We start from the raw sequence: 25971 nt of genomic DNA on the forward strand, positions 1-25971 counted from the left end.
CCCCTCGAACGGTCTATGATTATAAAATTGTTTTATTATTCAATTGTGCTTAAAAATAAATATTTCAATCAGCTGATAAATGAAAACAACAACAATCCGCTTGCACTGTCAAAATCAAGGTGCTTCAAGTGTTGGTGAGAACTTATGGTTGACATTTCGTTAATATATTAAAAAGTATATTAAAACTTCGTTATTCTACCAAAATGTTCTTAATATTTTTGAAGTTTCCTCCCCCTTGTTTTGGACACGTTGGCGGACGATATTGACGAGTTGCTGGAAGGCCTCGGATATTGTCTGAAAATTGGTAAGTCGTCGGTGCAAGTTTACACATTCGACGAAAAGAACTTCGACCTGGTTGTGGAGAAATTAAAGAGTAAAAACTTTAAGTTCTACACATTCGACCCCGTGCAGAAGACAGCTGTTAAGGTCGTCTTGCAGGGGTACCAAGACCGCCCGATCTCCGACCTCAAGAAGGACCTCTCGGGTGCTGGAATAACGCCGCGTGACATAAAAGTCCTCTCGCGGAAGACAACAGTCACAGGTACACACACACTGTACCTGTTGTACTTCGACCGCGGCACCGTCAAGATTCAAGACCTGCGGCGAACTAAGGCGTTGGACGGGTTTTGGGTAAACTGGCGGTTCTACTCAAAGAACCCGTCGGACGCAGCACAATGCCACCGTTGCCAGAAATTCGGCCACGGCTCGCGGAATTGCAACCTCCCGCCCCGCTGTGTGAAGTGCGGTGAATCACACCTCTCTGAGGCGTGTGCACTGCCGTGCAAGGCGAACCTGGGGGACAAGGCAGAGCAAACCAAGGCGCGCATCAAGTGCGCCAACTGTGGAGGTAACCATACTAGCAACTACCGGGGATGCAGCGCACGGAAAAACTACCTCGAGGAGCAGGAAAAGAGGAAGAAGAAAACAGAAGCATCCCACCCTCCTCAGCGAAGTACGAGCTTAACCGTGCCGGCAGCTGGTCATCGTACGGTTCCAGCGGACAACTCAGCGTTCCCTCCTGGATGGGGGCGATCGTTCGCCAGCGTGGTCGCTGCCGGTAGCGGCAATGCGGCCCAGCAAGAAGTTACCGGGGAAGATCTCTTTACCCTGCCAGAGTTCTTTGCTCTCGCAGGGGAGATGATGACGCGGTTTCGGACCTGCCGTAACAAGGCGGAGCAATTCCTGGCCCTTGGGGAGCTGATGATCAAGCACATCTATAAAGGATAAAAAACTGTGATCTAGTTTTAAGCTTTCTCTATTTCTATCCCCTTTCCCTTGCAATTTTAGTAAGTTTTTTTCTTAATTTTTCTTACTCTTGGTGACACCTTTATTTACAAGCAATAATTGTTCCAAAATGGATTATGATGTAACACACAGCTGAAAGGAACTCCAAAACTCTGTAATGAACCTCAAAAGAACTTATTATATCTTGAATATTCACCAATAAATGTTGAAAAAAAAGATTTTTTCTAGTACTAAATGTGGCTCATTAAAAATGCTTTTCTTCTTTTACGCTCACTTCGCACAGTCAAATCAAAGATTTATTTTTCATTTTGCATGTCAATTGCTGTAATAAGGCAATGGTTTAGAAACATAAACATTAGCCCGGGTAAACAAAAAAGTTGCTCAGATTAAAAATTATATCCTAAATTTCAGTTATTGGGTTGAAAACCGGATTGCTTTGAGTAAGAAAGGTTAAATGGGAATTAACGCTTATAACTTGAGCAATGACGTAAATTGGTGTGTACAAGTCAGCCGTTAGTAAATGGAGCCAAACATTTCATTAGGGCACAAAACTTTTGTAAACAATAGTGTATCCCTTTCACTCAAATGACAGTTTGCATAAGGTGTGAGAGGGATACACTCTTGTTTACAAAAGTTTTGTGCCCTAATGAAATGGAAAGCACGAAATGACGATTTTCGCATACCATGGGGTCCAAGGGGATGTTTTTGTTGTTGTTAGTTCTTTATTTCTGTACGATCATTCGCTGCCCTCCAAGGGGATAGTCTGGGTAACAATTCCTCTCAAGAGTGCAAGACGATCCGAGGCCTTTGGTCTTGCTTTGAAGCCGATTTATTCCGGCGTCGCCGAATTCTAATGGTCCCGTGAAAAATGTTTAGGGAACAATCAAAGCACACTACCTCGATCAGAGAACTCCATGTGTTAATCTGGTAATCAAAATTAGATTGAGCGATTATTAAGTTTTTTTTAGTATCTGACTGGATAAACTATCATAGGAATGACAAAACTCTTTGATACATGCGTTTTTTTGCTGGGGTTGTTACGACCTACGTCACAGTCATGATTCTAATTCAGTTATCAAAGATTTCACCTAGATTAAAGCTGCTTTAGAAAAGGTGGAGACGCTTGGTGGTTTACTGACCGTTGAAAAATAGTCGTATATACTGTTGTTTCTACTTTTTAAATGCAATGTTCCTGTAAACTCCCGAAGTATACTATCCTGTCGAGTATAAAGATAAGATTCATATCACTCGAATCTTCGAAAAACTCAAACTTTGCTGTTGACCTCGCCACCAACTGCATAACAACTCGACTGCCGCCAGTCTGGTGAACTTGAAACCGACTGCCGTCCCATTCTTACAAGACAAGTCAAGTTCAATAATTTTCGAACATTCACTTGAACGGGGCGTTTATCCAATGCTCTCGCCATCATCATCTTCTCCCCAACAGGACAGTTCATTTGCGTTCATTTTGTACACACTATTCATGTGCTCGTCCATACACGAATGCACTTCGATCAAGTTGGTATGTGTAAACTCTCAAATGTAAACACAGTCTGCTCCCGCTACGAACTGAACTCTCTTTACGCGAATGTTCATACAATGTAAGGGTAAAAATACATCAAGTTGAAAGCAAAATGAACAATAAAAAAAACTCTCTCACGAACCACCGATAGTCTGTGCAACATTGTATGCGATTGAGTACTTCGGCTGTAGTTGCAGTTCAGTCAGTCGCCGCGTTGGTTTGTTCATTTTTGCGATGCAGTTTGTCTTAAAATATAACACAGCCGATTGACCGTATTCGACCGAGCTACGACTAGAAGTTGTTCAGTGTAAATCGACATTTGGGTGCCAATTCTCGTGTCAAGTTTTACAACAAGTTTGAAGTGTGTTTTGCCTGTTCCTGTCTGCGCTGAAAGGTTTGCTTGCAAGGAGGTCGACTTCCGAGTTTTCACGTATTGACGGCTGGTGCAATCGAATCGAACTCTTGATGAATACAGTTGCCTCAGGGACAGACCAGCGAGGCTTGTGGAACTGCAGTGTTGATAAGACGCGTGCGAGAGCATTTGAAATCGTTCCACGAAGCTCCATCCGACGTGGGGAGAAAACTTGTTGCATTCTCCGAGCTTTCTGCCCTTGGATGTGGTGAAATCAGTGCAATAGACCGACACACAGCTAGTCGGATGCTCGCGGTTAAGTACTCTCTAGTAGATCTTGGCCGTCGTCGTTGTCGTCTTCGTCACCGCGTCAACTAGCTAATCTAATAAGAGTGTCGTCGTGCAGTGCCATCGTGTGTACTTCCTGGTCGAGTTACAGAGGAAAAAAAGTGCTCGTGACACTCGAAGATCGGACCGTCAGTTCCGTGTACCCAGAGACCCCATCAGCTTCAAGCGCGCGTCAAAGCCGCGTGATTTGTGTGATCAATACGGTGTGGAGTACGCCAAGTGGTGCGCGCTACAAAGTAGTTGGCAAACCGCTTCCGAAAATGCACATCGCGAAAAAGGCAAAGCGAGAACGGCCGTAGCAAAGGGCCAGCCACCAGTACCGGTTACAACACTTCATCCATCCTGGTGTTCGAACCGTGGAATAAGTGAACAAGCGAGTGGAGCTGCTCGTGCAGTTTGGTGACACTGAAAGGCCTTTTTCATTGGATGTGATGTTCCATTTTTGACACTTTGAAAGAAAGCTGCTGTTGGAACTGAACGGGGTGTAATTTGATTACAGAACTTGCCGTCAGCCGTCTCCAATCCTAATGCGTAAGTTATCTTGGTGTTTTGTCATAGAATTAGGATCACTAAAATAGATACACTCAAACCCCGATGGTTTGACAACAACTGTTGTCAAACGAACGGGGTCACTTTTTTATTTGACACCCCTTTTACACGGAGTTCACACAAACTACCAAACGTTTGTTTTGATAGTGTGCGTGAGCGCCGTGTAAAAAGTGACAGTTCGTCACCTTTCAGTTTGACTTTGACCAACTAACGGGGTACAAACTAAAAAAGTGTCAAACGAAAAAGTGACCAACCACCGGAAAACGAAGTTGACTTTATAGCTGTCGGCCACCATTGCTAGTACCAACCACTAGTGTCTTCCTTTTTAACTACAAGGACTTCGCCGCCCTGGGCTCCTAAGTGTACTAGAGTATGGCACGGAGCGACGGCGCCGAATACCCATATTTACACAAAGAAATTTGGAGCGCCCGCCGCGGGATTCGAACCAGCACCTCTGGATTGTGAGCCAGTGCGCGGTCCGATTGATCCACACGGGCGGGACCAACCACCGGAGGTTGAGTGTATTTCCAAAGATATTTATTTTAAGCATTTTATGTCATCTCCTCGGTGCTACTCCCTAAAATGAAAGATTGGCCCTTCACTAAGCTTAATTCCCCCTCTCTCCCCTCTCTCTAATCGCTTGAAGTTTGTATCGGGTCAAAATGTATGGAGAAAAGCAACTGTTCTACTTTTTTGCCTTTGGAGGGCGCCATTGTTATCCATTTCTCAGATGTAGAACCTTCATTGAATTTCAATGTCAACCAATCGCACGGAAAACTAGGTTGGTTCCATGTAAAAAATAAGCTGTCGAAATGTTTGAACAAACCATAGGTGAAATAAATTCAAAGTAGCTTAAAATTGATTGTCATTTGTAGTCGAACATCTGGAGCAGGTTTGGCCGAATGGTTACGCTGTCCGCTTTGTAAGCGGATAAACATGGGTTCGATTCCTATCAGCTTCAATCTTCCATCGGATGGGGAAGTAAAATGTAGAACCCGGCTTTGGTTTTTGTTAGGACGTTAAGTCACTCCATGTATGGGAGTCGGCTCACCTTTATTGTAGAAAGAGGTTCGAGCAGAAACTTGCAAAAGAGATTACAAAAGACCTGGGCGTCGTTAAAGTGGACTTTTGATATACTTTACCTCAAATTAGAATAGATTTTATTTAGATATATGGGTAATCCTCTACCAACTCTCACGAAATCGGGAAAAGTTGCCCCGACCCCTCTTCGATTTGCGTGAAACTTTGTCCTAAGGGGTAACTTTTGTCACTAATCACGAATCCGAGGTCCATTTTTTGATATCTCGTGACGGAGGGGCAGTACGACCCCTTCCATTTTTGAACATGCGAAAAAAGAGGTGTTTTTCAATAATGTGCAGCCTGAAACGGTGATGAGATAGAAATTTGATGTCAATGGGATTTTTATGTAAAATTGGACGCCCGATTTGATAGCCTACTCAGAATTTTGAAAAAACGTATTTTTCATCGAAAAAAACCCGATTTAATACCACCTGGGGTGAGAAAGAGCCTTTCTTACTAAAGAATATAACAATGGTAGAACTTCTTTCAATTAATAACATCGACTTTGTTTATTTATAACGTCAGCACAAAAGAAAGTCTTATGATGAAAGCAAAGTATTATGATGATATTATGAGTATTATGAATGATATGATTTCCAAAAGAAATAAAAAACGCAATTTTCACCAAAAGAATATTTTTAATCGTACAATATGTTTGTACGTTTCTAATCAAACAAGCGTTTATGACAAACGCGATCATAGCAAGCTTCCCAACAACGCACACCGCGGTTTTGGTTTTCTAGTTTCGGTACGAGCCCTTTTGTGTGACTGTGTTGGTGTTTTGGTTCATCGTACCAGCGCACCAAGACAAGCAAAACCGCGGTACAAGTGAACCACGTGTGCCGCACGGTGCAGGGAAGCTAGCCATTCAGCTTCTACGAAAGTGACAGAGTCAGTGATAGCTATTTTTAACAACCGCACCACTACACACTCAATCGCGAGAACCTTAGGAAGAAAGCCATTGGAGTCGCCAGCATTGAACACTTTGAAAACGATATAAACGATGAAAAGCTTAGAAAGCTCCTATTGGAATCCAATGAACCCTGTTAAATAAACTTACGAAATCACGAAAAAATGAAGTCTACATTTAGGCGATTTTAGGAGCGCACGGGAAACAAAATGATTGTAGCCGGATGAATGTCCTATGTCACAAAGGTTTTTGCATAAACATTGGACAGTTATGGAAAAACGGACAGGGCAAAAGAAACCGAAAAGCTACGATATCTTACATATTGAAGGAAACATCGGTAGACAAGCTACTACAAAATGAGTATAAGTCGAGCCACAAAATATATGCGCCAGCATTCTCGCGCCAGTATTCGAAGCTCAACTTGACAACTTGTCGACTTGGCGACGAAGCGTCAAAAATCGATGCAGTGTGATGTTTTGACGATTTTTCCGATTAAAATTCATGCTGAATCGACATATTTACGAAGATGGAAATGACGTCCTGCCTTAAAGTAAAACCTATACCTTTCTTTAGTAAGACAGGCAAAAAACCCTAAAAAAGTTTTAAAAACTTTGCCATTTTCCGTTACTCAACTGTAACAAATTTTGGAACATGTAATTTTGAGGGTTATTTAGTGTACTTTTCGGACCTACATTAACCCAGAAGGGTCATTTTTTCATTTAGAACAAAAATTTTCATGTTAAAATTTCGTGTTTTTTCTAACTTTGCAAGGTTACTTTTTAGAGTGTAACGATGTTCTACAAAGTTGTAGGCCAGAAACAAAAAAAATGATATACAAACATAAAGGGTTTGCTTATAAACATCACGAGTTAGGGAGCGTTCTTTTATTACGTAATGCACAAAGCCGAAGATGGAGTTCTGTGCGATGGGCGCACCTCGACCGTCGAACAGCTTGCCCGGTTCAAGGATGGAGAAGAAGACCTCGATTCCCAGCAAGAGGATCCGGAACCAGGTTGTTCAGGATGAGTGCATCCACCACGATGACGACACGGTCGTCGAATCGCGATGCGATCTGCAGCGTCACTGCTCCGGATGTCTTGCTGGGCTTCCCGTCGGTGATGCCGCTCACGCCAGCATTCTCGTGACGCCAGCTTCGTTGCGCCGTTCCTGGCCAAGACGTTCGAAGGATTGTTTGCTGATTAGCAAGTTCATGCAGGCAGAGTCAACCATTGCCCGCACTTCGTGGAAGACGTTGTTTCTCCGCATTACTTTGACGACAGCCGTAGGCAGCAAGCTCATAAAGTTTACTGAACGGCAAGTCCGGAGATCCGTGACATAAGATGCCACCGAATCCGCTTGCTTCGTGGCGTCCACCTTCGTAAGTGGCTGCTTCTTCTCAGCTGCTGCTTGATCGCGGGGTTGGCAGAGCTCGCATCACCCGTGCAGAGCAGCGTATGGCGCTTCTGTTTGCAGTTCCTGCATGGTTCTGTTGACGTGCAGCTTTTCAATCCGTGGGTCGACTTGAGGCAATTGAAGCAGAGCTTGGCTCGCGCCACCAATTCTCGTCGATCGCTTGCTGGCAGCTCCCTGAAGCTGGCACACTGGTAGATGGTGTGAGCTTCGGAGCACTTTGGGCAGGTTGGCTGGGTGTTTGCGTGGAAACTCTGGATTTCCTTGGTTGACGAGGCGGTCTTTCGTTGATCCACTTTCCGCTCCTGCTCCTTTTCGTGTGCGGACACCAACTGCTTCTGTCCGTCTGTAAACGTTGGCAGTGAGTAGGACGGTAGGCGCACCTCGACCGGAACTAGGGCTCCGGAATTGTGAGAATCTTCGTTAGGACGGGAACGTACGCTCGTGCCTACTTGGCCAGCCAGTTGCGACATGGTGCTCTTAGCAGCAGCTTCATGGCGTCCCGCAGTTCGTCCTTTGTCTCCACGACAGTTCCTTTGGCTGCTGTTCCTCCAGCATCCGGATATAGCGCGCTTTCACTGTATAGTACATTTCCTCGAATTCCAACCGGTTGTTGAAAATTGAGGTTATCTCGCTAATCAATTCCGTCAGTTCTTCCAGATTACTTTGCACTTAGTCAAACTGGTCACTGAGGTCCATCAGTTTGTGCAGGCGTTTCAATGTTAGTCGCGGAGAGCAGTGGCACATACGAATAAAACGCGGCCGATTGGATTAAACTAAAGTGGACTGTATTTTATCTCTCTCAAACTAATTCTAAATTTATTTGTAAAAAACGTGTTTTGTCGACTGCTCTGGCCGACGGCTGTTCTAAGTGACGGGCAACGGCGAGTTTGACAACTGCTCGTGCGGGGGATAGGACGCCGCACCAACACCGTCCGTTGCGCACAGGGTGACTACGCGCGAATATAAGCACTGCACAGTGTTCGGAATGGCAAAATTAAGTGGAATAAATTTGAATAAATTGATAACTCCTTTATTTGACGTCCTAGCCAAATGGTGTCTTAGGAAGAGTTGTTGTACTTAATAAGGGCTATCTTTTGAAGTTATTGACATACAGGGTGACGACCTTCCAGGGTGTCAACCAAAAACTAACTTTGTTGGATGACGTTGTAGGGCTTTGGTGTTTTCGGCAAAGTTGTAGAGGAGAAAAGGCGCCAAATTTGTAGCTTCTTATCTACTCGAGATGTACACATTTTTTGAAAAAATGATCCAAAAAAGCACATTTTTGGTGATAACTCATTATGTTAGCATTTTAGCGGCCTACTATGTTCTGAAGAGTTGTTTATGACATAAAATTACACATATTTGCCGAAGACAGCTAAATGTTTTGAGCCTTTATTGAGGAGTTATAACCGTTTTTAATTGATTTTGAGCCTATTTTCAAGTTGCTATGTTTTCAAAATGGCGCATTTTGGCGCAAAACCGAACAATGCACCTGAAAGTACACATTTTCAATTACATTTCCTGAAAATATCTCCGTGTCTATCGGTGTCTATTTTCAGATATCTCAATTTGAATTTGACGGTTTTTAAACAATTTATTTATAAATGTTATTCGAAATTATATTGAATACGAGGTGAAAATTGTGTAAATTGAAGGGTAAATTGATCGATTTTTGTGGAAAATACATTATTTATGCAGCTACCAAGGTTGTAAGAAGATTCAATATGAAAAACTTGTATGATATTCATGGCTTTCCTTGCGTTTTTCTCAGCTTGCTGTTTTTGCATATGGGACATTTATGCGAACATGGGAAGTAAATCTTCAGCAAAAGATTGATATCTTGACATTTTTTTGATTAAGTCCTATAAACTAATGTAAACATTGAGTGTATCCCTTTCACACCATATGTCTATGCCCATCGGAGTAAGCGGGATATACTCAATGTTTATATTTGTTTATAGTACCTAATAAAAAAAGTCTAGATATGTTGTTTAATATTTTTCCTTTAAATTTAAATTCAACTGCATATTTGCCAGTTTTTCTTCGGAAAGATCATTCAGTGCACGTCACAGGCTCAGGAGTTTGCATTGAGGAAAGAAAACAGCGCTGCTCCCCACACAGTCCCACCATCGCCAATGCCGCCGTCGATGCACCTTCCCCTCGCCCGTTTCCCACACTCACCCATCAGCTTTTCCATTGCCCCCTCACTCTTCTCTCGCTCTCTCAGCCACAATCCTCTTTTCAATACTTGACGTTTCTTTCTTCCACTTGTCTCCTTCCTCCTCCCATTACCAATTCATCCCCTTGTACCTCACCTTTAACGACACGGTATCATTACTTTCTTTCTCTTTTTGAACGCTTTTTTCTCGCTCTCCCTCTCTTTCTCATTACAAAGCTTCTATTTACGTGGGTTTACGAAAAATGCAAAGAAAACTGATCGAAAAAAAAAAACAATAACACCAACAACAACAAAATTCAAACACGCAACTTTCAGTGGTATTCACCAACACAATGAACTCGAATGAGGTTAACAATGTTGCAAATACAGGCCGGCTCGTTGCATTTCCAACACAAGCGTGCTTGTTCGAATGAACCAAGTGTGCAGACAGAATGAACTTTCGCTCTGGTTTCCACGACAAGTTTTTCCAGTTTTTCATGTTCGCACACACATAGTAAGATTCCCCCCCTTGGAATGTTTCCACCGAACCGATTCCCGCACTGTGTACACGAAAATGAACATGTCACAAAAACGTGTTTTCTCGCGTCCTTTTTGGACCGGGAAGTGTTGCCAGATGTAATGACAAATTACCAAATATAATTTTTTTTTCCAAAGCTTTCTGTAAATTGAGTAAGGACAATATTTTTGAAAACTTTCAAACATAAAAGTTAAATGTAATAAGCCAGGCAACACTGAATGCAAATTAAATCAACAAAACCATATGTTGCGTACAGTCTCGTTCGGAGCCCCAAGAACGATTCACAAACACAACTCCATCAAATAACTTTTAAATATACACACACATGTGTGTAGCGATCGAAATGTGCCCTTTTAGCAATGTATTTGCTAGTTTGTTGGGGACGGTCACGCAATTCTGGCGGCATGCTCCAAAATTTCGTCTCACCACTACCGAAACGCGCATGTATGCTCATTGGAGGGACCGGCCGGCCTGAATGAGGAATATGAGAGAAGGTTTTTGTTTTGGCAATGAATCAAACGATTAACACGTGCAACGTGCGTTGGTTTGGCTTGTTTTCGTATAATACAGTGGACTCTCTGGCTGTCGATCTTCTCGATATCAATATTGCTCCAGCTGTCAATAAATTTTTCAAACCCTTCAAATAGATTGCTTTGATTTTTCGTTGTATAATTTGATAACTCCCGCTCTCGTCGGTCCCTTCAATATCGACAACGAGAGAGTCCACTGTAATACGTAGGAGGATCTTCGTTATTGAATTTTTGCAAGTTTTTTTTGCTGATCAGTAAGTTGGCTGTGAGCTGAAAGTTATCTCAGTAACATAAATAACAAATAAGTGAAATGTGTCTTTGATTTTTCCAGGAGGATACGGCCGGGTATCGAACCCGCGCTCCATAGCTGTTTAGGCCAGAATTCACAGACTTCATAAAATTTACTTTAATTATCATAAACGAGTGTCATCGAGCCGTTAATACCCGAGTTCAAGGTACAACCACAACCCACAAAGTTACATCCAAAACTGGGCAGCACTCGTTCGAGAGAATGGTGGCTTCGAGTCGAGAGAATAGTGGTACCATTCACGGACACAGAGAACACAGCTCGAGATGGGCGAGAGAATCATTCTCTCGTGGTTCATTTGCAAAAAAAAAAATTTATACGTCAAACAAAAAACCAACGTATCGCCTACGGGAATCGAACAAGAGACGTTTGGCCAACTAACTCAATGACATAACTGCCTTGGCCACCACAGCTTGGTGGCAAAGAAGGGGTCAGATGTCGATGTATGTCACTTGTTAAATTTTGAGGGAACGATTCTCATTTTTTGACACAATATCTGTCACCATTTCCTGATGAATATTACCATTTACGCTTTTGAAACAAAAATATTTTTTCAAAAAAATAAATTCAACTAAACTCGTTTCTTGGTTCAGTTTGGCACTATTTTGACAGCCTTACCTTTTTTTAATATACATACCTTGTCTTTGGATACGCAATCCTAATGCCTTTCCAGAGAGTACAAAATATTAAAAATTTGACAACCTTAACAAAAGTAATATAAATATGAAGTTCAATAAAGAGATCATTTGTAGGTCAAATGGATAAAGTAACGTTTTTTGTTCAATGAGTGCCCACCCGTTGTTGTTACTCCGTTTTTGACCAGGACCTCCAGAAATTACTTCCACGAGCCACGGAAGATCAGCCTGTACTATCTTTCCACGTTTCGCAAATTCTCAAAGGTTCCTTTCTGATCAATACCGGCGCCGGTTACGACCAGTGGTAGGGTCACTGAGAAGGGGATGTGCCCAATCGACTGTATCGCGTGAGTTGGGTATGAGGTCAGAATTTACGCATGACTGTGATGTGACCAGTTTTATTTAATCTCGAAATCCCGAAAATCTCTGGACGTAATATTTGAACGAACCCTGATTCAAAGGACGGGGGATTGAACCCCGCCACGAGCACATGATATTTTCGTTCTTATTCAGATGTTCAAGAATTCCTTCTGTCCGGAAATTCTACGATAGGAGAAGATGGGAAAAACCCATAATCGTCCGCTTATAAATTGAACCGCGTAACCATTCAACCTAGCATGCTCCCTTAAAAATAAAGTTTTGCATGTAATGCAAAAAATGGCTAACAAATCGTGTTTTTTTACAACTTTGACTCTATTAAAACTAAAAGTATTTGAAAAATCATTCCACATTTTAACCGTAAAGTAGGTACTTCGCTTGCAGGTGCTTCACTTGGCGAAGGAGGAGCACGTTGACTAGGGTCGTGCTGAGACGATCCCCTTCCCCGCTATAAATAAAAACACACACACAATGAACCATTACGCTTACTGATTTATGTTCATGCCATTGAGCTGTGCAAATATTGGATGAACACCTTAACAAATGAACTGCCTTGATGAAGTCCGATGACGATGACGGCTACTACGATGCACATGCACAAGGTGGGCATGCGTTCGCAAGCCACGTGCAGTGTAGTGTTGGTTAGTTGCATACATTTTGATTAATTTGCACACCACGCCAGAGAACAAACACACTGTTGCGCGCGAATTTTGCTGCTAGTTTTGGTGGTGCCTCGGCGCTACATGTGAGACCAATGTGTGTGTGCGTGCGTTCGTATGGGAGCGCGAGAGATTTTTCGTTGAACTGGGAGAGGGAGAGAGCGGCTGATCTCCACAAGAGTTGGTGTTACTAAGTTCGCGCGCGCTACATCGCGCTAGTTAGTATGAGTAGCGTTGAGAGCGCATTTGCACATTTCGTCTGTCTGTTCGTCGTCGGTTCCCGTAGTCCTGGTGTGTTCGTAGAGGTTCGTCATCGATGCAGTTCGCTGTTGCACTCCGGTCAGCTTTGTATCACAAACTGGCAGTTAGTTTACTCGCGACGGCATCCGAACTCGGACTCTTCTCATCGGCTTCTGCCCGTTTGGAGGTTGTGACTTTGAGCTGAACGGCGGCAATACAATCTGAACTTAATCTTTCGTGACGTGCGCACACAAACTCGCTAAAACAAGCAAAGCGGCTAATCGCGTTGACTTTCTAGCGTTGATCTGCGCGGCACGTGTCGTGTCCTGCCGCCGACGGCAGCTCTATTTCTAGTTCCGACGTTTCGCGTATTCACCGCCGACGAGTTCGGCTGAAGCTCGTGCAACATTGTGTGAGGTGTTTGTTGTTGATTTTGATGCTCTTTTCGCGAATTCGCGTCCGACCGAGATTCGGGGCCAGTTATTCGCGCGTGTTTGTGATGTGGTAAAAAAAGGAAAAAAAGAAAACAAAAAAAAACCTTGTGTGCGGTATCAGTTCGGTGAATTCATTGATATAAACAGAAGAACCCAAGAGAGAAAAAAAGGTGTCGCGGCTCTGAAACAACATCAGATAAAGTTGTGAAGATAAAACCAATTCCGGGCACATAGTTTTGTGAAATCGGTGAAATTGACAACCGAGGTCTAAACTGACCACCTGAAGTGACGAGAAAAAAAATTTAAGCGGTGTGTGTGTGATGAACGTCATGATTGCCAAACTCCGGGCCGATTAAAATTTAATCAAATCGAAACCAAGGCGAAGAAAGCGAAGAAGGAAAGTTTGTGTGTTACATTGTGTGTGAGCTTGAAGAATACATTGCGACGCGTTCTATTCAGCTGGCTGGTGAATACAAATCGTGTTTGTTGACTATTTGAAAGGCAAAGTGGGAGATCGTTGAGTTGAAAAAAAGGTGAGCTTCTTTATCTCCAAGTACAAAAATTCTGTTGATTCGCTTTTTTACCATGCAGAAAATGTTTACATTAAATTTGATAGATTTCCGATTTGATTTTCAGGCTAAATTGTGCAATTTCTTTTTTTTTCGTGATCAATAAGTCAATACGAATGCGTGATTTAAAAATAAGGATAAGTTATCAATAAGCACTTATTTGCGATACTGATACTGTAAATAAAAAATTTAATTTCACTAATATCTATTCAAAATATTTAGCAAAAAAAAAAACAATGGTTCCTACTATAGTCAAAATATTTAGATACTAGCCGTATAAAGGCCTGAAATTATTATAATTCAAGGAACATGAATTTGAAATTGTTTTTCAGGTGATGTAGTTGAATTCCGTTTAAATTAAATTGAGCCAAGGAGGAAAAATTTCAAAAGTCAGCTAAAGTGATTTTTTTTATCAAAAGGTGCATTATGCACCGCTATTAGGAGAAAATGTGCTAAGGACATATTCGTTTTGAAGGCGTATCAAATATTTTGTCAAATTCTTACCCTTGTTCAGGCAAAAAATAATAACAATAAAAATAAAAACAACCGAAACAAATATAAAAACGGAATTCAAAAGACTATTTACTCAACTAGTTAAATTAAAAAGCGAGATATCCTGTCTATCCCAGGATTCGAACTGACGATCTTAGGATTGTAAGTCCAACTGCCGACCAGCGACTCTACCGAAGCAGGTTTTGCTTTTCCAGGTGGACACCTCCTGAAGCTGGACTGACCTAACGATCTAACATCTAGGTTAGGCCGGAACCAACATTAACTTCCCCGTCCGACGGAAGGGGTAATCAGACAAATTTCCGGGGCTGACTGAACGGCTTGAATGGCAACTATTATTACCAAATTCATGAAACATTTTTTCTAATAAAAAATAATCCTGCTCATGAAAATAATGTTTGATTTCGGAAGCCTAAGTAATTATGCCGTAGCCATAGCCGAATTACTTTTCGTTAGTCGTTTTCAAGTGAAATTCAAGGAAATTGTCAGGTTTGTGGAGTCGGGTAGCTTTTGAAGTGACTCCAACACCTGTTTTTGACAATTTGGCGACTCCGAATCTGACTCGGATTTCTAAGGTTAAAGGCACTACGATTCCGACTTCGAACGTCAGGACTGATTCCAGGAGTCCGATTCCGAATCCAACAATATTCAATTAAATTCAATTTAATTTACTTTATTAGTAAATAATCAATTCACATTACGTATTTCTTATAAACTATGAGCGTTTTGGAGTTCTTTGCAACTATGGTTCCTACTATAGTTTATTTTGATTTGATTGGATATTACAACAATGGATTCGGCAAGGAAAGGAAACATTACAGCAAATAAATAAATACTTTCGAGAATTGCTGAATCAAACAACATCTTTCAGTGTTCTATCAATTTGACTCGTTATTCATACCATCAGATTTTCATAATTCAGGGCATTTATGTGCTTACAACTTATGATAGGGCTGTCAGATTTCCAATCTTTTTGGCTCGTTGAAAGGTCTTTTGATAACCTATTCAACGACAGGTCGCATGCCAACTCCGGACAACGTTTTCATCAAAAATTTAGATTAAGGATCCGTCCTCCAAAAAGTGAACAAATAACACTTAAGTGCTTATAACATTTTTTAGGGTTGTCAGATCTTCAATCTTTTGAATTCGTTTGAAAAATCTTTTGAATACCTTTCTAAAAATATATAACATGGTGGGGTTTCCTACAAAAACCACCCTTTTTACAATATTCCGGACTTTTGTTGAAATCTTTTTTTCAGCATAACGTTTGAAGTACTTAATAAACTTTATATTTTTCAAAAGCGACTTATGGGACCCCAAGACGGATCGAATGACACCAAAACAGACAAAATCTATTGATCAACATTCCACAACACACACACACACACACACACACAGAATTTGATTCTGAGTCGATATATATACGTTAAGGTGGGTCTAGGAGGTCAAATTAAGAATTTAGTTTTTCGAGTGATTTTATAGCCTTTCCTTAGTTAGGTGAGGAAGGCAAAAACACTGCGATACATAAATTTCCTTACAGAAAAAAAACTGTGTCGAAATATATGAATATCATTTCCTGTTCAGTGTTCAGAACTTCAGAATGCTCAAACTACATGCACAAAAACGGACCAAGCTTGTCCGAGGAAACAGTGTTTTCCTAAACTGACAATTGAAAATCAGATTCCTAATTTAAAATGCTAAATTTCTGCCTGGAAACAGTTCAAATTATTTTACACATTAAGCATTCAAAGATTCGGAAGCATCTGGTTTGTCTGCAATGACATTTATGTTAAATTACTGACTGATTTGCTTTTTTTTGCCTCACTCAACATTCAGTCAAAAATTACCATTTTAAGAGCAATGATGCAAAATGATGCCTGCCTGTGTGAATCAATCGGACCGCGCACTGGACTCACCATCCAGAGGTCGCCTGAATTTATTTTTTTGCAAATTTGTTTTTGTTGTGCTGTTCATCGGAATGTTATGAAAATTCAAAATATTCAAAATATGATTACCAATGCAGAAAATACATTTAAGATTGTTTTCAGTTGATTAGACTTCTAGTTTCATTACAATTTTGAGGTTTTTTTGAAAAACTATTTTTTTGTCCCCTGATTTTTCGGACAAATTTGAAGGCGGTGGGGGGACATAAACGGCCTAATGATAAAATATTTTGAAAACAAATGATTGCAAAACGATTGAATTGGGAAAAAATCATTTTAAAACCCTTTACCAAGGTTGTCCGATCGCCAGAAAAAAAAAATAATCTTGCAATGCTATTTTTTTTAAGTGTCAACCAATATAAAGATTGCAGATTTGAACATATTTAATATTTTTTACAAAATTGACAATCTGAAAATTTGGTGAATATTCATTAAATATAAACTATTCTTAGACTTTTATAGGGTTTTGGGTTAATACAACCCAAATTCGCGGACCCTCGGTGTAGGGGAAAGCATGGTTGCCTCTCACCCATTCTGCCTGGGTTCGATCCCAGAAGGCATTTTTCGAGACGGAATTTGTCTGATCACGGTTTCCGTCCGACGGGGACGTAAACGTTGGCCCCGGTCTAACCTAGAAGTTAGATCGTTAGCTCAATCCAGGTGTATGAGTCGTCTCCCTGGGTCCTGTCTCGGTGGAGTTGCTGGTAGGCAGCTGGACTAACAATCCAAAGGTCGTCAGTTTGAATCCCGGGGTGGATGAAAACTAAGGTATTAAAAGTGGTTTGCAATTGCAAACGGAGTAGGATCTCGCTATCGAGAACGCCAAGGCAATGCTTTAGAGCGAATAATTAGATTTTTTGATTTGTTTAATACATAACCTCCATATTTTTTCATACACCCAAAGGAAAAATATAGCACAAAATCTGTAACATTGGATTTGCTGCAGAAAATGTCACATTTCATAACATTTTTTGCAGCAAGCCCGTAGATCATTTTTGCCCGCGTGTTAACATTATAGCGATCTGCAGTTCTCACCAACACATATAATGTTGGCCCGTCCCCGAGCAACACTCCAAAGGCGTCATCCATAAAGTATGTCACGCTCTTGGGGGGGGAGGGGGGGTCTGAGCATGTGTGACATTGCGTGTTATAAGTATAGGGAAAGCGTGACAAAGGGGGGGGGGGAGGGGGGTAAATTTTGGCTGATTTTAGCGTGACGTACTTTATGGATGAAGCCAAAATGAAGAATATGTTGGTGCTCTTTCACTCTCGTTTCATCAAGCGTCCATGCCCCGGTGGTAGCGTGTCGGATCAATAACCAAGAACTTGGTGGTTCAATCCTCGTTCTGATAAGGGTTTTTCTTGTGAAATACAACCAAAAAGCCGTCGGTAATTGGCATGTTTTTGGTATGGAAATTTGTATTAATGTTATTAGATGATGTTGTAAATCATGGTTTTATTTTTTTCACAAATTTTCATTTTCACTCCACACAAACTTCTGAGAAATTCCTCAAAGGTCCAAAAAATACATTATTTAACAAGAGGGTAATTCTCCACCAACTCACACAGCAGTTGGCCCGACCCCTCTTCAATTTGCGCGAAACTTTGTCCTAAGAGGTAAGTTTTGGCCCTGATCACGAATCCGAGCTCAATTTTACGATATCTCGTGACAAATGCCCCTTCCATTATTGAACATTTGAAAAAATACTTTTAAAAAAAATCGCGATAACTCGTGATGGTTACAAGCAAACCCCTTGTGTATATACAGTACTGGTCAAAAGTATATGACATTGGACGATTCGTCAAATCTAACTCCGAATTCAAATTGCTGGTGATCGCTCGTGTTTTGAACAAACCCCATAAAATTTTAAGCATAAGTATTTCGAAATGCGATTTTGACCGACACTCACACTTATTCTAGAGATAGTTAAAGTGCACAAAATATGAAGTTGGTCCGATCAATATTTTTCGAGATATCGTCAAAAAAGTGAGTGTCGGTCTTAATCGTTTTCGACGAAAATGTCAATAACTTTAAAACGATAACAGGTAGCTAGGTTTTTCAAAAAAAACATCTGAAAGTAGACATTCCGAAATAAATACTTATGCAGAAATTTTCATGAGGTTTGGTCGAAACACGAGCGAACACCAAAAATTTGAATTTGGAGTTAGGTTTGACAAATCGTCATATACTTTTGACCAGTACTGTATATCTAAATGTTTGTAACTGTCTGCTCAACAACTATGTAAATCATTCACGGAGAAAAAAATAGTTCCCAAAATCGTGAACAAGCGTTCATGAAAATGGGAACCTCGAACAAAGTGTTCAAATCCCATTGTACGATTTTGAAAAACGAACCATGAAATTTGAACACTTTGTTCGTGGTTCCCATTTTCATGAACGCTTGTTCACGATTTTGGGAACTCTTTTTTCTCCGTGTTGTTGCACACTTAAAATATTCCTGCAAAATTACAAAAAACACGAAATTTTAAAACGTAAAAATTGTTTTACATTGAAAAATTACCTTTCAAAAATTAAAAAGGTCCTACCGTCCCTCCGTCACGAGACATCGAAAAATGGAGCTCCGATTCATGAGGGACAAAACAACTTTTTCCGATTTCGTGTGAGTTGGCGGAGAATTACCCAATATTATATATTTACTCAAATCTTCAGCAACTCCAACTAATCGAAAAACGACATCTTTTTCTCGTTTCAGATCCTTGCTTACGCTACGGTTTAATTTCACGAACCTCTTATTCTCATTGAAAAGTGTGTTTAACGATCTACGAATATTTCCAAACATGTTAAGATTAGCTTAATTCCGCGCCACATCCCTCCATGTTGTCCACGTCCGGGTTGTTTTCATCGCGGTTGTAAGGCTAGTGGTGCGTTGCGATGTTTTCTGAGCACGTCGTCTCTGTGCTGTGTATTGTGTGTATTGTCTCGTTTGACCATCCGATATCGACCGAACTGCCGCACTAGTTAGCAGGGCGGTGTACTCGATAATCCGACCTTCACCGGAGATAGCGAAGCACTGACGCGCCCCACACAGACGATTGTGACCCGGTCAACATTCGTGGAATCGATCCTTTTTTTCTGGTAGGAGGATTCCTTAGCGAGCGTAGAGAGCGCGTAACTGTTTTGGGTAGCTTGGGCAAGTTCGCCGCATGGTTTCGCAAGATACCTGGATGGAGACGATGTCAGAATCGGGATACGAAGGCCGGCCGGATGGGGCCAGCGGTGCGTCCAGCAGTAACTCGCTGAACCCGCGGACGCCCCCGAACTGTGCCCGCTGCCGAAACCACGGGCTCAAGATTGGCCTGAAGGGACACAAGCGGTACTGCAAGTATCGCAGCTGCAACTGCGAGAAATGCTGCCTGACGGCCGAACGGCAGCGGGTCATGGCCCTGCAGACGGCCCTGCGGCGGGCCCAAACTCAGGACGAGCAACGGGCCCTCAACGATGGCGAAGTGGCCCCCGAACCGGTACATAACATTCACATACCCAAGCTATCCGAACTGAAAGAGATGAAACATAATTTGATGCATAATTCTCAGCAGCAACGCTCGTTGATCGACTGCGATTCGTCGACCGGATCGATGAACTCCACACCGGGCACCTCGTCCATGGCACTACCACTACATCGAAGATCACCGACGGGTCCGGTACATCCCGGCGAGGCGCAACATCTTGGAGGTAAGCCTTGAATATTTTCCTCTTCCGTTGGCAAAACCCTGTAGCTCAAGATCAACACTTTCTTTCGCGTTTAAACTAAGATCTTGAAGGAGAAGAGAAAAATCATAATTTCGCCACATTAGCATCCAATTTATGGGACGCACTAATGCCACCGCCCGGAATCTACAATCAGTCGGGACCAATTCGCGTATTTATGGTAATCTTCACTTTGGCTTCCAAGACGATGCTGATGATTGGGATTGAGATGTGCGTGCGTACGCGTTTCTTTGGCGGAGGGGAAGAAGATAAGTGAATTTAATTACCGCTGTGCGTGGATGAGCAAGTTTGCGCAGCCGGTAAAATGCGTGCGTACGGTAGAGAACTGGTTTTTATTTGCGGTGCGCGGTGCAACCGGATCGCTTGATATCGCATATGAAGTGAAGCAGTGAAGAGTAAGACAAATATTACCAAGCTGATAGCTTGATTTTTTATATTTGCCGTCGGTGAAATAGACAACTTAAATGGTTAATTTATTTTTAATAAATGATAATAGATTAACTCTCGGATTAGTTTTCAAAAAGCCGTAAGAGCCATTGGTAAACAAAGTCCTTTTGCATCGGTATTTGACCTACTTACGAAAAACTAATAACAAATATGCTCGAGATTGTTCATCTACACGTCCTTAAAGTGCCCCAAACTTAAAATTAATGAAATTTTGTTTCATTTTCGAGAAAAACAAAAAAAATACCGGCTCCGTGGCTTAATGGTTACGGCTTCTGCCTCACAAGCAGAAGGTTCAGGGATCAAATCCCGGTCGGTACCTTTGAAATTTGGAATCAGAAATTTGAACTTTGAATATGAACAAAAACGAAAATGAATCAGGTGGGATTCGAACTCACGCCTTTGGATTGGTGGTCTGGAAGGCTAAGCAGTCGGCCATCAGAAGGTTTACACTCCAGTAGTGAATTGATCCGTAGTGTTGAAACATGCAATCTTCTCATATTAAATACGTGCTGGTCCTTGATTTGCTGCCTGATGGGATTGGAAGTCTAAATATAGATCGAGTATCCTTCAGACGTTTGCTTCTATGTTTAGGCGGGGCCAAACAATGCCCAGCGACCTCGGAATTGGACCGCAAGGAGCTCTGTCATTCTGAAACGGGTCGTTGGAAGCAGCGCGAGGGCTATCACCACCTAATACCCGGGACTGAGATAAGTTGTATCAGCATTCGGCATATACAAAAGTCTGATACAAACTATACTTTCCCATAATTTCGCTACCGGGTATTGGATTGGACCACACACACACACACACACATAAAAAATTAACTACCAAAAGTTGAATTACATGCTATAATTCCTATATATTTTTTTTCAATGCATTGTAAGCAACGAAATATTTTTTTTTTTTTTGCAAAAATGTAATTGTGGTACTGTGCATCGGAATTTCACCAAAAATTCAAATTATTTTCAAACGAGGAAAACATGCTTAATATATTTTAATCAACGCAGAAAAACGTATTTCAAATTGTTTTCAGTTGATTAGACTTCTATATCCATTGAAGTTTTGAAGCTTTTTAATTTATGTTGATCTTCTAATTCTAATTCAAACATAAACTATGATAAATATTTGCAACGGATTTAATCTTTATTAAACTTAATTCAAACAAATGCTTGGTCAGGAAAAAAACTCATCAATTGTTTGATTTAACTTAATCAGTCTCTACGTAAGAAATTACCTGATTCTTCACATTTTTTTGCATGCTCGTGCGTTTATACTTTAAAACTATTACCATTATTGAGTATGTAATGTGAAAAATAAATACAAAATGTCAGGGCTGCGGAGTCGGGTCATATTTCAAACGACTCCGACTCCGACTCCGACTCCGGCTTTCTCAGATTAGCCGACTCCGACTCCGACTCCGGCTCCGGCTTTCAACAAATGGTTGGCTCCGACTCCGACTCCGACTCCAGCCTACCAACTCTAGCCGACTCCGACTCCGACTCCGACTCCAGCTTTCAACAAATGGTTGGCTCCGACTCCGACTCCGACTCCACATATTTTTAAATGTTTCAAAAGTTAGTTAACTATTATTTGTTAATTATTTTTAAAACATTGATAAATAGGATTATTTGAATACTCTCTAAGCGTCATGTTTTTCTCAAGAAAAATAAGTTAAGTAAAAGTAAAGTAAAGTAAATAAACGGAAAAAAGTTTCTAGGTTACAAGTTTTATACGTTATGGAAACAGAAATCAAAAAATATCTTCAGTTTTAGAGGCATTTTGAGAAGAACAGTTTTGTAAGTAAATTTGGATTTATTTGCTTAACCTCAAATTTGAAAATATTTTTTTCAAGGCTAATAAATTTAAGTATTAAATTGTTATTTTTGAAAGTATAACTAAAAGAAACCTGGCCTTAATGATCTATTGAACATTAAAATTCAATTTGCTCACTTTCAGGCTGACATTTGTAACAAGCACAGTGACAGGAACCTTGTTTTTAAAATGGCAATTTTAAACGAAACATTTTTTTTTGGTTTTTTTTTTAAGACGTACATGGACATCACGCCATGGCTGAAGGAGATTATTATTGCAAATCAATGTATCTAAACAATTTCTTCGTGGAAAGGACGCTTAAGATGTCCTTTTCAAATATCTGTGACATGGAAAATATTTTACCCTGGAAATTTTTAATTTATTTTAATTTTAAAATTTTATATACTTTAAAAAGGAGGCGCACGATACTTCGAGAATCCTCACCTAAAACGAAGCTTTATGAATGATCTTGCGCCTCCATCAAAATATATGAAAAAACTTAAAATATAATAAAAAACAAATATCCACAAGTAAAATATTTTCTAGGTCAAAAATATTTAATTTTTTAAGGTACCGTAAACCGGGGTGACTTTGATAGGATTTCATTTTGTCTTTGGAATATTTTCCAACAGGCAAGGTTTTTCTCAAGATTATTATTTTAAAAACATGTACTGGGGTAGGCCACACAAAGTCCATGCACTGTTTTGGAAAAAAGTTTATTCAAAAGTGTTTAGAAAAATAGTTACGTTAAAAATTCTTAGTTTTAATTCCGGGGTGACTTTGATAGTCATAGTTTTTCTTGTCAAAATCATATTTAAGATGTTCAAACTTTATTTGTACGTTAAATGTACCATCACTAAAGTAGCTGATATAGTTTTTAAGAAAAAAAAAATCAATGTTTATATTTAGTTAACTAAGTTTATAAGCTTTTTAACAAAATACATATAAATTTCAGGTAAAATTGTTAAAAAGTCGGAATTTTGCCTGAAATTTGTTAAAACTAGTTTTGTTTATAAAATAATCGATTTATATTGCATTTTATACTGAATTCGAAGCACGAATCATAAGTTTTCACATTTTACATGACAGTTTGTTCAACTGAAATTGCCTATAAATTTGGATTTTTTAAAATTGTGTTTCAAAAACACTCTTTTTATTTATTATTTATAAACTTATTGAACCTTCTCCTAGTGGAAAATTGTCCAAAGAATCCGAAAATGCATTCCGTTTTCCGATTCAAAATCATGTTCATTGAGAAAATCATGACACTTTGAGAAGTTTAAAATAATGACTTTCATCAACATTTTCTTAACTATAGTTAACTAACTTTTTAAACTTTTAAAATTTTTATGAAAAGTTCTTCTTGAGGTACTTTGAACACTTCTCTACCAAGGTCAGTATGTTTCTAAACCATTCCTTACGTATTTGCATTGTACTCTTCATTTTGCAGAAAAACTGCAAACCTATCAAAGTCACCCCGGCTATCAAAGTCACCCCGTTTTACGGTACATTGTTATGCAATGATTATCACCTTGCGTCATATTGGCGTGGGACATACAGTATGAGAAAATTCGTACCAGTTGATAATATTTTGATTTTGTTTTTTGTATAATATTTGAAAAATAAATTAAAATGTTACATTTTGTTCTATAATTTTTTTTATTAGTTCATTTTTGTACTGAATTCTTGAGATTTGTTCAACGATAATTTGCAACGATATCAAAATAGTTTGACTAAAATCAACATCAACATCAACAATCAATGATTAATTCAAAATGTGTTGCAACTTCTTTTGATATTTTTTGTTAGTTTCAATTATTTTAAATGCAGCATATCGATTTTCTTGTACTTAGTGATAAACAAAATGCGCATGTTGAGTTCCAAGTAAGAGATTGTTATTATCGTTGATTATTTGTTACAAAAGTTAAACTGTCAGTGACTCTTTTTCGATTTGCAAAACAGTGATTACTATTTTTAATCTTTTTATGTACCTCGTACCAAGACATATGCTATCGGGGTAAAAGATGACTGTGTGTGTACTTTTTTCAGAAATAACTGGATGAAATTTGGTCAAATTTGAATTGAAAGGGCACATAAATATAGGCAAAAGGAAGCATTCAAGAATCATTTAGATATGTCTGACTACATAACAAATATTTTTTTTTTTTTTGAATTATGATACTACATACTTGAGTAAGAGGTTATCATTTAGTGATTATAGTGTAATAACAGAATTAGAGCTTTTCAATCACAATAAAAAGCTTCAAAAACACAATGGCATCTGATAAATCAATTAAAAATATAAGATGTTTTGTAAATTAAGCTGTTCTATAGGAAATACTGAACAATAAAAAAAACATATTTTTTGTTGAATTTAAGATAACTCCGGCTCCGACTCCGACACCGGGTTATCAGAAATCCTCGGCTCCGACTCCGACTCCGACTCCAGCTCTTAAAATTTAGCCGACTCCGGCTCCGACTCCGACTCCAGCTGTTAGAGTTTTGACGACTCCGACTCCGACTCCGACTCCAGGTCCCCAAAAAGACCCGACTCCACCGACTCCGGCTCCGACTCCGACTCCGACTCCACAGCCCTGCAAAATGTTTTGCCATTTTTTTTTAAATTTCAATTTACGGATACACCCTTACCTACTAAATAATATTTTTTTTCTAACTTTCGCTTTTTTCCAAGTTTAATTCCAAAATTGCGAATTTTTAGACCTTCGATTTTTTACAGTAATGTTAGTAGACTAAGTGTTTTTTTTTACTGTGAACAGACACGGGCCACTGCGACACTTGCGTATCTATTGTAGTATGATCTGTTCTCAGGTTTTCTGTTTTGCTGCTGTTTACAGCCCGTGTGGATCAATCGGACCGCGCATTGAACTCTCAATCCAGAGGATGCTGGTTCGAATCCCGCGGCGGGCGCTCTTAAAATTCTAAGTGTAAATATGGGTATCCGGTGCCGTCGCTCCGTGCCGTACTCAAACACTTAGGAGCCCAGGGCGGCGAAGTCCTTGTAGATAAAAAGGAAGACACTAGTGGTTGGTACTAGCAATAGTGGCCGACAGCTATAAAGTCAACTTCGTTTTTGCTGTTTACAGCCTGCCGATCGATCGTCTTCCGTAGCGCTATTGTTTTAGCGAGACAGTATTTGACGAACTATTCGAGCAGTTGCCCCCTCACGAGCACGAGAGAACGAACCGAGTACGTGGAGATGAGCGAGATTGAGAGGAAACCTCATTTATTTTTGACCCATCTAGAGATCGTTACCGATCATATAGGGGGATGGCGTCGCTATTTTTAGACCACGTTTTACACTTTTTCTCATCGAAACCGACTACATTATCGACTTCATTTTGCTGGGCGAGATAGGACGCCGTCTATTTTTAGACGATGACTCAGCACTTTTCCACTCTTGCGCTTAAAAAAACCAGATGGCAGCACGATGTAACGCCACGTCCCTATTGCCCAATCTTCAGCTCGAATTTTGCCTGAGAGCATGTGACCGAGTCGAAAGTAGCATTTGAAGCTCTTCTCTGTGTATTATTACAGAGTTCTTCAACGCTCAGACTCAGTCGCCAACAGATAGTCCGAGAGATTGGATGGGATGGGTTTTGGGGAGGTTTGGAAATTGTCCCGCCCGTGTGGATCAATCGGAC

The 25971-nt window shown here is 40.3% G+C and overlaps 1 protein-coding gene across 5 annotated transcripts in view; it reads left to right on the forward strand.

The window, feature by feature from the left end:
* The first annotated feature begins 2957 nt into the window (after positions 1–2957).
* Positions 2958–25971, forward strand: part of LOC120423422 (uncharacterized) — a 206576-nt gene continuing 183562 nt past the window's right edge. The window contains exons 1-3 of one of the 5 annotated variants that reach the window (XM_039587227.2): positions 12851–13831; positions 19035–19803; positions 19876–20014. In XM_039587227.2, coding sequence (XP_039443161.1) covers positions 19486–19803; positions 19876–20014 — 457 coding nt within the window. In that variant the 5' untranslated portion in view covers positions 12851–13831; positions 19035–19485. Of the gene's footprint in view, positions 3999–12843; positions 13832–19034; positions 20015–25971 lie in introns of those variants that run through there. The other 4 variants (XM_039587228.2, XM_039587226.2, XM_052706086.1 and 1 more) reach the window with 4 other exon arrangements.

This window comes from Culex pipiens, chromosome 1 (assembly GCF_016801865.2).
Source record: "Culex pipiens pallens isolate TS chromosome 1, TS_CPP_V2, whole genome shotgun sequence".
Lineage (NCBI taxonomy): Eukaryota > Metazoa > Arthropoda > Insecta > Diptera > Culicidae > Culex > Culex pipiens.